General features: G+C 43.1%; 1 protein-coding gene across 1 annotated transcript in view; it reads right to left on the minus strand.

The window, feature by feature from the left end:
* Nucleotides 1-1,306: 1,306 nt before the first annotated feature.
* LOC147452278 (transcription initiation factor TFIID subunit 13-like) overlaps nucleotides 1,307-12,772 on the minus strand; it is a 187,258-nt gene continuing 175,792 nt past the window's right edge. The window contains exon 6 of the mRNA XM_086518035.1: nucleotides 1,307-1,499. Within this exon, the coding sequence (XP_086374161.1) occupies nucleotides 1,470-1,499 (30 nt within the window). The 3' untranslated portion in view covers nucleotides 1,307-1,469. The remainder of the gene's footprint in view (nucleotides 1,500-12,772) is intronic.

Raw genomic sequence — 12,772 nt, forward strand, 5'->3', positions numbered from 1 at the left:
AGCATCACAATCTCCTTTCACAGAAGACTCAACAATGGCTGCATTTGTAGTGGAACCAGCATTTGCAGTGGAACCACCCTCTTTCTTCTTAGCCTCTTTGGCCTTCAACTTAGGACACGACTTGATCAAGTGATCATTGGCTTTACAATAATGGCAACGCATCTTCTTTTTGCCCTTATCACCAGAATTGCCAGACGAAGTGCTGCCAGCAGAAGCATTAGGAACAGAATTTTTGCCACTCGCAGCAGAACCATAAGAAGTGGCTACATTACTGTTACCACCCTTTCTTTGAGAAGCAATAAAAGCCTATTCAACTGCACGCTGCCTAGTCCTGTTTTTTCTAGAAAGTGACTCTTGCAACAGCAATGTGCATAATGCATCAAACTTGACAACTTCAGGATTTCCTTGGGTCATCAGTCTCCAAGTACTAGCAAAAGTCTGGTAGGAATCTGGTAAGGCAGCAAGAACAGTCTACTCCAATTACATTAGTGAGTACACATTCTCTCTCTTGAATCTTCATATGCATTAAATATGGATAGCCATTACTTACTAGAACCCAAAGTATTTGCCTACCTTGGTGTCATAACTATGAAATCAAAGCCTAGAGAAAGAAGAGAATGGAATGCACAACTCCATCATTAACCTCTTTTTACTCGATCAAGAAGGCCAAAATTCTTGTTTACAATGGTATTACTAGTAAAATTCCAAAAGAAAATGATGAGGCTTATCAAGCACAATCACACGAGGCGATCACTTTCATAACATGCGTCATATCAAGTGAGTGAATGAGAGGAGGTTATCTATACTTAAATATTAGATTTAACACTAGAAGGGGGCAAGGGTTTATGAGACACCCACATAGTCAATATAACACATAAAGTGGGGTATTATTAATAATATTTTGAACACACATGGTAAGGGGAAGCTTTATTGGGTGGAAGCCCCAAGATTCACGATGGTCAAATGTTGTAATTGTGAAGGAGAAGCACCATGGCATGACCTTGGAGATAAAATTGGTCGATCTTTCTCTTAGTAAACTTGTTGAGTTAGATAATTGTTTAACCTACTTGTAAGTTTAAAGTTGTAAATATGCATGCTAATGTCAATGTTACTGTACAAATTTCATCTAGTGCCATGTACGCAACCAAGCTTTTGTTAGTGTCAAATGGCTAGAGGCCATGGTAGGATTTGGATAGTTGTGGATTGATTGGATTAGTAGAACATATCACAATTAGTAAATTTACCATGACAAAAATTGATTAGTACAAAAAGTAGGGCTTACTCAAAAGGAATCGATCTCTTAAAGTGAGGACACAACAACCATAGAAGTCATTTAAGTACACGTCATAAATATATATTTTACAATAATTTGGTACAAAAGATCGTCTTCATAGATGGTTGTCTTGCACCAATAAAAAGCTGAGACTAGATACCTTAGTACGGAGGATGGATCACTCGGCACACTCATCCTAATCCAAGGGAAGAAATGTCACATGAACCTGTTGCAATCACACAATCATAAATGCCGTGTTGAAGGGCTGTAAAGCACAACCAAAAAAGACTTGAATCCACCAAAACCAATATACTCTATACACTATCAACACGATTCTTTTGTAAGCCAATAGAGAATTGTAGCTTGCCTAACTGATGTGAACAAATAAGGAAATTGGAAAAAAAGGGAAAATTACCAAAATACCCCTCTAATTTGAGGAAATTCCCAAAATACCCCTCAAATCTCAAAAATTCCCAAAATATCCCCGATATTTTGTCATAAATTTCCAAAATGCCCTTCAAATTTTCCAAAATTCCCAAAATACCCTTAGTTGTGAGAGTAAATTTCTCGAAAAATAAATTTTTTTGTAGGTCTTCACAAAAAGAGTGATTGTCTAGCGTACAAGATGCTAAAACTACAATTTGATTTAATTACATAAGCTTTGGAGATGAATTGCTTCATTATTTTTAGACATAATTGCCTTTTTTGCGATGGTAACTGGTGACAAATTACATGTTGAGCACTCAAAAACGGATCTCAATTGTCCAAAACGAATGAAGATCAAAAAATCTTGAACAATCCAACCAAAATACATACAAGGGTATTTTGGGAAATTTTGAAATTTGAGGGGTATTTTGGGAATTTCCTCAAATTAGAGGGGTATTTTGGTAATTTTCCCAAAAAAAAAATATTGATTGAGAGTTGGTCTAACGGTAAGGCTTTGGCCTCTCAACCTACGAATTGTGGGTTCAAATCTCCCGTGGGCACCTCTTTAAGGACACCTTGTGCTCACCTCGTGTTCACATTGCTAGGGCTCTTTCCCTTCGAGTGCATCCTTCTCCTAGGGTGGATCACCTGAGGAGGAGGTTCCTAGCTCGTTGCTACGAGTTCTCTCCGTCGTTCCCAGCACGTGGTGCATCAATTAGGTGGCCATGGTGATGCCTACGCGTGGCTCTTGCCGGACCATGTTCCATGGCTAAAATTTGAAAGGGATAAGCACCTCCCCTTGTGGGCCCTCTGGTGCGTCAAATTTTTCTTTTACTGATTGTATGTTGCCTACATTGATGTGAACAAAAATACGACAGTAACTTCCTCTAAGTGGCCTCTTAGCCGATAAAAACCAACTTATTGACAGTAGTTCCATGTGAAAGACTCCAAAAAGTATCTGCATGGCCTGCCAGCCACATCAGGTAGCAACCATGTCAGCACAACGCCCATACACCAACTCCCATATCATACTCTACTTTTGTAGAGTATGATGTCAATCATTGTTGCCAAGAAACTTGCTTCTTCCGAAAAAGATCTTCGAGCAACATTTATGAACCTTGAGAGTCTCTTTTGAAAACTAAAAATATGCACTTTTCAGTTCCCATCTATTCTATTGGAGCTTCATGTGTCAAGTAAGCCAAGAGTTATCCAGCACATAATACACCTAATTAATGTCTAACTATGACATGTTGTGCATGATCCTTTAGTGTTCAAATATAAATATATATCAATATTTATCTTGAAGGTTTTGACAAAACTTCTTGGATGGAGTTTCAAACACGGACCAAAACGTCCCAGAACCTCTCAAACCCGCTTTGATTCTTCCCATTGCAAAATTCCATGGCTACTATAATGTCAATCACTACCCACCCACCCCACTTTCGCATTACCAATGAAACTCATTTGTTATGATATTGTCCCTCCTCCATGATTTTAGGGAATGCCTGAGGAGTCACCAAATTGGCAAGGTGCATATTTGAATTTTGTACAATGAAAATGAAATTTGAAAGACTATGTTCTACAAGACTACATGAACTTAGCATCTATACACGTGCCAAGCATTACTTTAGGGTATTTAACAAGAAGCCAAGAAGTAATCATTCAATGATAGAACAAAATATCAAGAAATAAATAATGGAGACATTGGACAAAAATGTTCAAAAATGAGAGAAGCATGATTGCATTACTTTAACTAGAGATATACAAAAAGTAAGGAAGGACCAAAATAGAGTCTTAAGTAGACTCTATATCATACTACATGTGACCAAAAAAAAGACTAGGTGATTATATCGGTCTCAAACCCAAAGTTGTGATCCGAGCTTGAGCTATGTGTAACAAGCTTGGACACCCACGCAAGAAATCAATACCAACACATAAGCAGAAACTATAACAACTGAACTTAGAGAGAGAAGAAGAAGAAGGAGAAGAAGAGAGTTTTAAGTAGAAAACTATCCAGAGAAACCTTAAAGATCTAACCGACGAGGAGTTGAACTCAAGACCTGTTATTAAAGAGGGAAATGGCATAACCAATCTACCACACTTGGTGATAGAAAGGTTATACCATTTTCCTCTTTTTATTAGCGCACGCGCACACACACACACACACCCGAGAAGAAGAGAGTTTTAACGTCGTAGGAAACTATCCCAAGAGACCTTAAAGATCTAGCCGACGAGGAGTTGAACTCAAGACCTGAGAGAGAGAGAGAGAGAGAGAGAGAGAGAGAGAGAGAGAGAGAGAGAGATGAAATGAAATGCTATATTAACGTCTTCAAACGGCCAAAATGACATATGAGACCATAAAGTTACACTATGATGTAATCCAATACAATGGCTGGGTACCAAAAATAAAGAAAAGTTACTGAAAAAGGATACTATTAAAAACCCTAACTACTGCAAGTAGGGGGGGTGGATGTGGTGAGTGAGGGCTGATATAATAGCTCATACAAAATCTGGTACAAGGCTGATGCTGATACAAGAGCTGATATAGGAGTGATACAAGGGCTGATACAAGAGTGGGCAGGGTATACAATCCTCATCTAGATCACAAGAGGTCCACCATCGATCACTGGCGGATCTCATCAATCTCCTCCATGGTCAATAGTTTGACCGGGGTCGTGCATGTCGAGCCAGAGTGACCCGAATCCTCTGATGTAGCCTCCGTCTATGTTGTGTAGTCTCCTCAGCCGTGGGCATCTGGATCTCCCTAGCTTGGTCGCTCGATCAATCAACGTGCCTCTGGTGTGAGGAGAATGTGAGCTCTGCTGTGGTGGCTGCTCCTCTGGCTGCCCAATGTCCTTTCTAAAGAAGTCTATGATCCGTCTCTGAGACTGGCTAGCCTCTCCTCTCATCTAGCTCTCTCTGTGTCTGCGTAGCTCGAGCAAGAACAGTCCGAGACATCTCTGGTCCTCATATCCCATGACTCTAGAAAGCAGTCCAAAGCCCTCTCTAAACAAGCAATGGAAGCAGCCTCTTATCTCTTAGTAAACTGGGCAATGGCATATGTAGTGCAACTCTGTTTTAGACTCCATGTGACATAGGGGACATGTCTTGGCCTCGGCTGATACTCCGCTGTATCTGCCAATCTCGACCCGAAGCTGGTGTGAGGATGTGCGTATTTGGCCAATAGCACACCGTGTCATATGACTTAAGTGGGTGTCCATGTATCTGGGCCTCGTCACAAAACCGAGAGAGAGAGAGAGAGAGAGAGAGAGAGAGAGAGAGAGAGAGAGAGAAATGAAATGTTATATTAACGTCTTCAAAAAGGCCAGAATGACCTATGAGACCAAACTGACTCAAAAGTGGTGCATCTGTTACAAAGTCTGGGTACCTTAGTACTAAAGTACTAAGTGTGAAAAGTGTGAAAATAAATGTGAAAAACTAAATACAAAGTACTAAATAAACTTCTTAGGAGCATTCTGGGTGTCTGGCTAGAATGCTTCTAATCCTTTGTCGTAGTCTCCTCTGGTGAAGTGTGCTTCTGCATCTCGGTCGTGGTCGTCTCTATTTCCTAAGCTCAATCGCCCTGTCAATGAGGGTGCCTTTGGTATGGATGTGGGTACTCCTTTGTGCTGGCTGCTGGTCTCTTGTTTCTCCTTGCCCTCCTGCTTCTCTCGATCCGAAGAAATCTGTGATCTGCCTATGAGGCTGTAGTGATCTTTGTCTTCTCATTAGATTATCCCTGTGCCGATGTATTTCCAATAGGGTACAAGCCTAAGCATCTTTGATCTTGGTATTGCATGACTCTATCTAGAGGTCCAAAGCCTTCTTTAAATAGGCAATGGAAACGCCCACGTATCTCGTAGTATACGGTGCAATGGCATATGTAGTGTAATTCTCTCTCCGGCTCCATTCCGCATAACTTGCAAATTCTGCTCTCAGGTGGGATTCCCCTAAATCTGCCAAATTCAATTTCCAGCTGGTGTGAGGATGTACGAATCTAACCAATAGCACATCTCAAACCATGAGATAGGTGGGTATCCATGTAGCTCGGGCGAGTCACAAATCCATCTTCAGATAGCTGTAGGAAGTTTCCTTTATAGTCGGCCATCTTCGTGCCCAATTCTTGTGTAGGGTCTACCCATGTCCTCTTAGTATCCAACTGTATAAGATCCTGACGGATGATTTTATTAATCTCCATTCGTGTAATTGCCAGTGATGGAGCCTCGAGAGAGTATTGGTAGGGAGGTAATCTTTCCATACTGAACCCGTGTCTCTGAAACCACGAAGACAGTTGCGCATACCAGCATGATGTATCCCCTTTCATTGCTAATTGTCAAGAGGATTCGAGGGCCAATCTAGTATAGCGACAATTATTTGTATCCCACAAACCATGTATAAAGGACACTGATCTGGTAAGAGCTTCAATTTCTATCGGAGGGGTAGCTAGTTCCGCTCGGATAATCGCGTGTGATACGGAGGCCTTGGCTCTAATCATTTGGGAAATCATAGATACCAAAGGTCTCTCCATTGGCTTCCAATTATCCTGATCCACAGATGGTCCCCAAATCTAGACCCCATAAAGCATAGCCGAAGCCACCACAGTATCAAAGAGCCAAAGTTTTGTTCGTGGTTCCTGAAATTGCACTTGTGAACACATCCTCTTCAACCCTCCCAAGGCCGCAGAGGCTCTGGACAATCTAGCCTCTGCTGCTTTCTTAAGAGTAAACTTCGGTCCTGCAAATACCACCCCAAGGTATGTGTATGCATCTGTGTACTCTACTGTATCCTGGCCATGTGCAAATGTAGGTGCCGATCTCCTAACCCATTGCGGTGTGGTGTTAAACACCATAACTTTGGTTTTACCCAAATTCACCGACAGTCCGCTGTCCTCCACAAATTTATGTAATGCATCTAACTGCCTCTGCATTCCATCAATACAATATCATCTACATACAACAACAAAGGGATCCATGACCCTGCAAGTTGAGCACCTCTATCACCCTCTCTATCAATGTAATCTGATACCTGGACAATGAGCATCCCTGCTTTACTCCAACGGTGGAATGAACAATGTCGGAATCCCCTTCTGGAGTACGTACATAACCAGTTACTGACCCATATAAGGCCATGATCCCCCAGATAATCTCTTTGAGGACCCCTAACTCTTGCATCCTGCGCATCAATCTGGCCCTTGGTACTGTATCAAAAGCTTTCCGAAAATCCACAAAGCAACAATACATCCTTCTCCCGCTTGCTCTTCCTTCCTCAATAATGGCTCTGAGCGTAAGAATATGATCTAGAGTGGAATAACCCCTCCTAAATCCAGCTTGTCCTGTTGCCCTTATGCCCTCATTCTCTGCCCATCTACTCAGTTTTTGTTCCAGAATGGATGCGTACAGTCGGGTCAATGTGTGACCCACCATAATGGTACGGTAGTTCCCGGGTATCATAGGATCCCCTGACTTGAAAATAGGTACGATAGTAGATAATTTCCAAGATTCAGGTAATCCTTCACACATGACCCGATTAAACAGACGAGCAAGGACTTTTGAAAGTAGATCCCTTGCATGGATTAAATGTTCGACTACTAGACCCTCATGATCATATGCTCTTCTTGTCTTCATCTTATCAATGGCTTTTTCCACCATTTCCGTAGTAAAGAAAGTACTAGTAGCAGGGCATGGCTCTAGCGGATCTGGTAGTGGAGGCTGTCCAGATACCATATATGATGATGTTACATATTGACCCCAAATCTGAGGAGAAGTAATCGTCGGAGGCGGTGAGTGCTCGTGAAATAAGCGCCAGGCCTCATGTGAGTCCTGACTCAAGAAAAGCTGATATAAATCCTTCTCCAATTTGGCTAAAAATGCCCTTTTCTTGCGACGTACTATACGCCGAAGAGCAATCCGAGACTGCTTATATGTGATGATCCCAAGTGTAAGCTCTTTCTGTACCTGGGTTCTCGTCTCTCTGCATTCCTCGTCATACCAACTGTTCTGAGGCATGTTCCCAGATCCTCTCTTCGGATTAGGTTGAGTATGTGGGTATGCCTCTTGTGCTGCTCCATGTAGTATCTCTGTTAACTGAGAAGTAATCTCCTCTACAGTATATACTGGCTCGGCTGCCCACATCCTATTATAGATCTTTGCCACATATACTGAATCAGTCTCTGGTGTGAAAGTATATCTTGTGTGTGTCTTATTCCTTGGTACTTGAGAGGCGTTGTATTGGAAGGAGATTGATAAGGTCAAGAGAGCATGATCCACTGCAATCCCAACTGGTCTGGGTCCCACCTTGAAGTCCTCGATACTAGAAAGAAAGCTTGGTGAAGTCATGACATAATCCACTGTGCTGGCCCCATGCCTGTGCGGGAAGCATGTGAATCCCCCAGATAAAGGGAAATTCTCTAGACCATTAAGTATGGCCAAACCATGTGTAGTTGCCATCTCCATGAGATGTCCACCATATTCAGTGTGTTCTTTATCCTGTGAGTTTCTAGTAAGCCCCCTCTGTGATAAATCCACTTCTCTGAGCATTTCCTCAGAGGTATCATAGAATACTGCTTGAGAGTTGGCCGTTCTGGCATTAAAGTCTCCTAAGAGAACGATGTCTCCATCTCTAGAAAACTCCCATATGTCATTACTCAATATGGAGAAAGGGGATTGTCCTTTAGGTGAGGAGTAGACTGATGTACTTGGAGGGAAGTAGCATATAGCGATATATAGAAATCTACCTGTCTCGGCTCTCATTCTCACCCACATATACCTTGCTTGCTCATCTTTCCTGATGATCTGTAGTAGTGGTTTCAGCTCTTCTTTAAATAAGACTGCTACTCCTCCTGAACCCCGGCTACCCCGTAGAGATCTTTTGTCTGGTCAACCAACTGTTTCCCATAAATAACCCTTCACTTGTGGCATATGATGTCCCGGTATCTGGTGTGTCTCTGAGTAGAAAACTATGTCTCTGTCCCTAAAGCTGTCTTCAAAGGCACCTACATCTAGCCTATATGATCCATTACAATTCCACGCTGCTATCCGGAGCGTCGCCCCATAGGTCTCGCACCGTCATGCTGAGCTCTTTTCCAGAACCACTACTTTCCCTCCTCTATAAAAGGCGATTTTCCCCTTTTCTCTTGCTGCCCTGATCTCTGGCATCAACTCTTGGATGTGTGCCACTTGTGCCAATGTAAGGTCATCTCCCAAGAAAATACCGGTTTTCTTAAGAGTTGGCCTCTTCTTTAGAAATTCTTTCCTTATTTCTATATTCGGGAAGCGGAGAATAAGTGCCCTATCCTTTACGTTTCCCTTCACATCGATTCCTTTCTTGCCCACTCTCCATGCACTTGTGTGAGTGGGCTCTGTGATGCCCATGCGTTGTAGCAGTTCCTTCACTTCTTCATCTACATTCTCTTTGTCTTTGACTCCTGTGACCCGCATTGGCCCTAAAGATTGGCGCCCCTTCGATATTTCTTTCTTTATTGCCGATCACTAAGGTACAACTCTCCACAAGCTTTCACGGCTTCTCTTTGTGTGTGTGAGAGTGAAACCCTTGCCCCAAAAGCTGACGTTGAATCTCTTTTGCGCACTTTCAAGGTTGTCCGAACCTGTCGTACACTGCAAAGTCAACATTTTTTCGCAACTAGCTTAGACTGCTTTATTCTCAATAGATGCCCACTTTTAGTGGCCCTAGGCCATTGTTAGGCCAATATGGTGCCACGTCATCACACTTGAGACATAAACCCCTCTTAAAAGAAGAATAACCACCCTTGAGGAACTAGCTCCGTAGACACTGACTCTATGTACCCAAGCACCAGACTAGACACGTCCAGCACTTGCACAAAAACGATAAATAATCGCATCACATTTCCGTCGAGATCTTAGATACAAATCATGATCGTTGTAACTTTTTTGCGCACCACACCATATTCAACCCGCTGATTCGATATGCACTTGAGGAATAGACACTACTAAAAATCCAAAAGCCTCAAGGTATAGCTGAAAATTTAGGAGAATCTACAAAGTCCTCTATCCACTTTGCATCGAGATTATCAATGGACCTAGCTTACCCTTTTGTTCTTTTTCTTGTGTCTTTGGATTGATGGTTGCTACTTTGGTGCCCCTATCCACCGGCACATCATTATGGATCTTCAGAACTCTCTGATGAACCGTCAACTGTTTTCTTTGGTTCTTTCTTTGGACACTTAGCGAACACATGCCCTTATTCACCGTTGCCATAAGGTATAATATTTTCCCTCGTTGAAGTACTCGACACGTTGCTCTTCTGTTAATTTGAGGCCTGTGAATTTCTTCTTCTACTTTTTTCCCTTCTTCGTTTTCCTTGGAAGGCTCCTTTCCCGTTGACTTGGACACTGGCTTGTTTGTTGGATAAGTCAAAGAGCTTGAATGCATGGAAAATCAGTCCTTTGCATGTGCCATGAGCATCTAGATGCTCTTGGACTTTTGCTTCAAACAATATTACTGGATCTCTTTTGGTACGGCTTACCATTGCTCTATTAGCTCTAGAAAAGGGATATTCCGAAAAGAAGCTACTAGCAAAAAGGTATTCCAAAACCACTCACAATATGTCGCCCAAGGTATCATCTTGCGTCATCCTCAAGTGGGTCCACACCGTGACGACATTCTGTTCGTACTCCTCGGTCAACCATGCCGAATTGAACGGCTTCTTGAACTTCACTTGCGTCTTTGGAGCTTTCTTGTTCATAGGCAAGGTCAACCACCAAGTCTAAGCATCGCCCTTTAGAAAAAATGCCGCCTTTCGTACTTTGGAGGCTTCAGAGAAGTTACTCCCAGAGAAAGTGGTATCAAACTGCTATATGTTAGCAAGAGCACTATGGGAATCCCTAAAGCCCCATCCTGTAACTCTTTCGTCTCCTTTTTCTTCTTATCCAAGTTGTCCTACTGAGTGGCCCTCAAGAGGTGATTCTGCTTCTTACCATAAATGGTACCAAAAGGGTGGGTATCACTATCGGAATTGTCGGAAGAGGATGAGGTCTCCTCCTCTGAACTGCTAGACTGCTTTATGTGCTTGCTAGACTTTTTCTTGGATCTGCTTTTCTTTGTCTTTCTCCACTTCTTCCACCTTTTCTCGTCCTCACTGGAACTAGAGGAAGCGAACTGTCAGAACTTTGTGAAGACAACGAAGAATTGGGGTCATCCTCGGAATGAACACATTTCTTCGATACACTAGCCACCTCAAAAGTCGATTCCAGCCCACAAACCGGGGTAATCCTCTGACTTGCTTTTCTCCCAAGAGTGCTTTTTGCTTTTCATCAACTGACTGATCTTCTATTCAAGAGCTTCATCAAACTCTTCTTGCGAGTATAGTTTTTGCTTTCTACCCCAGCTTTGCCCTTGTCTTCATAGCCGACCTAAGAGGTGATTAGACGGCTTCTTGCCATCTAGAGTGAACCTCGTCAAGTGGATGATTCTTCAGGTACTTCCTATATTTCAAGTCCTTGGAGTACTTGATCATTCTCTTCGCACACATGTAAACGTGGAGTTGATGACGGACGTCGGTACTCCGCATTGTGGAAATCCAGCATCTCTCAAGTCCTCAAAAGGAGGCTTGCCGTGCTTGCTCCCGTCGAAATCTCTGTTAGCTTCCTTGTTTCCCCTACTGGGATTTGAGTGCTCTTCATATTCCCGCAGACGCATGGTCGAAGGGGTGTCGTCTCTGTCGGATTCACTGCTAGAACCCATGTGTGCTGCAAAAAAAAGGATCAGATCCTCCGTAGAAGAAGAACCGTTTGAGCTCTAATACCACTATCACAAGCTTGGACACCAAATCAATTGCAACACACAACTGCAACAATTGAACTTGGGGGGGGGGGAGAGAGAGAGAGAGAGAGAGAGAGAGAGAGAGAGAGAGAGAGAAATGAAATGAAATGATATATTAACGTCTACAAAAGGCCAAAATGACCTATGAGACCAACTGATTACAATGATGAGTCTAGTACCAAGTCTGGGTACAAACAAAGAAAACTACAAACAAGGAAACTGATAGGAGTGCTACCGACTCCTATGGGTGGCTGGTAGGCTGATCAATGGTATCATGCCATAAAGGTACAAAGTGGGGATAAATGTCACCATGATATAATATAACAGTAGCATGAAGCCTATCCTGATCGACACTCTGGGTGTCGTGCTAGAATCCTGTGGATCCTCTGCCGCAATCTCCGCCGGTGCTGCGCGGCTCCCGTCCTCATCAGTCGCGGTCGTCTCAATCTCCCTAACTCTATAGCTCGATCAATGAGAGTACCGCTAGTGTGTGTATGGGTGGGAACCAAGCTCTGTGATGGTGGTGTCCCCTCTGCCTCTGTGGTACTCAGACTGAAGAAATTTGAGATGCGTCTCTGGGACTGTCTCTGTCTTTGCCCACTCAATAGAGCGTCTCTGTGTCTCTGTATCTCAAGTAGGAATAATCCGAGACATCTTTGATCCTGATATCTCATGACTCTATCTAGCGAGTCAAAACCATCTCTGAATAAACAATGAAAGCGTCCCCGTATCTCATAGTAGACTGTGCAACGACATATGTAGTGAAACTCTGTCTTTGGCTCTGCATGGCATAACTGACATATCCTACTGTCTGCTGGTATGCCTCTGAATCTACCTGTCTCAATCCCAAGCTGGTGTGAAGATGTGCGAATCTGGCCTATAGCACATCGCAACACATGAGATAGATGTGTGTCCATGTAACTGGGCCGTGTGACAAATCCGTCTGGCGTGAGTTGGAGAAGATGCTCTCCATAGAAAACCCTCTTCGTACCCAACTCCCGTGCTGGCTCTATCCATGTCCTCTTGCTATCAAGCTGGATAAGATCCTGCCGAATGAGTCTAGTAGTTTCCATCCATGTAAGAGCCAAAGATGGTGCATCAAGAGAATACTGGAAAGGGGGCAACATGTCCATGCTGAAACCGTGCCTCTGAAACCATGAGCTCATCTGTGCATACCAACATGATGTATCTCCCTGTAATGGCAGTTGTCTAGATGACTCAAGAGCAAGCCTGGCATACCTGTCCCTGGTGGTGTCCCATAAGCTGTGTACAAATG

The sequence above is a fragment of the Adiantum capillus-veneris genome, chromosome 8 (assembly GCF_014529385.1).
Source record: "Adiantum capillus-veneris isolate H3 chromosome 8, ASM1452938v2, whole genome shotgun sequence".
Classification (NCBI taxonomy): domain Eukaryota; kingdom Viridiplantae; phylum Streptophyta; class Polypodiopsida; order Polypodiales; family Pteridaceae; genus Adiantum; species Adiantum capillus-veneris.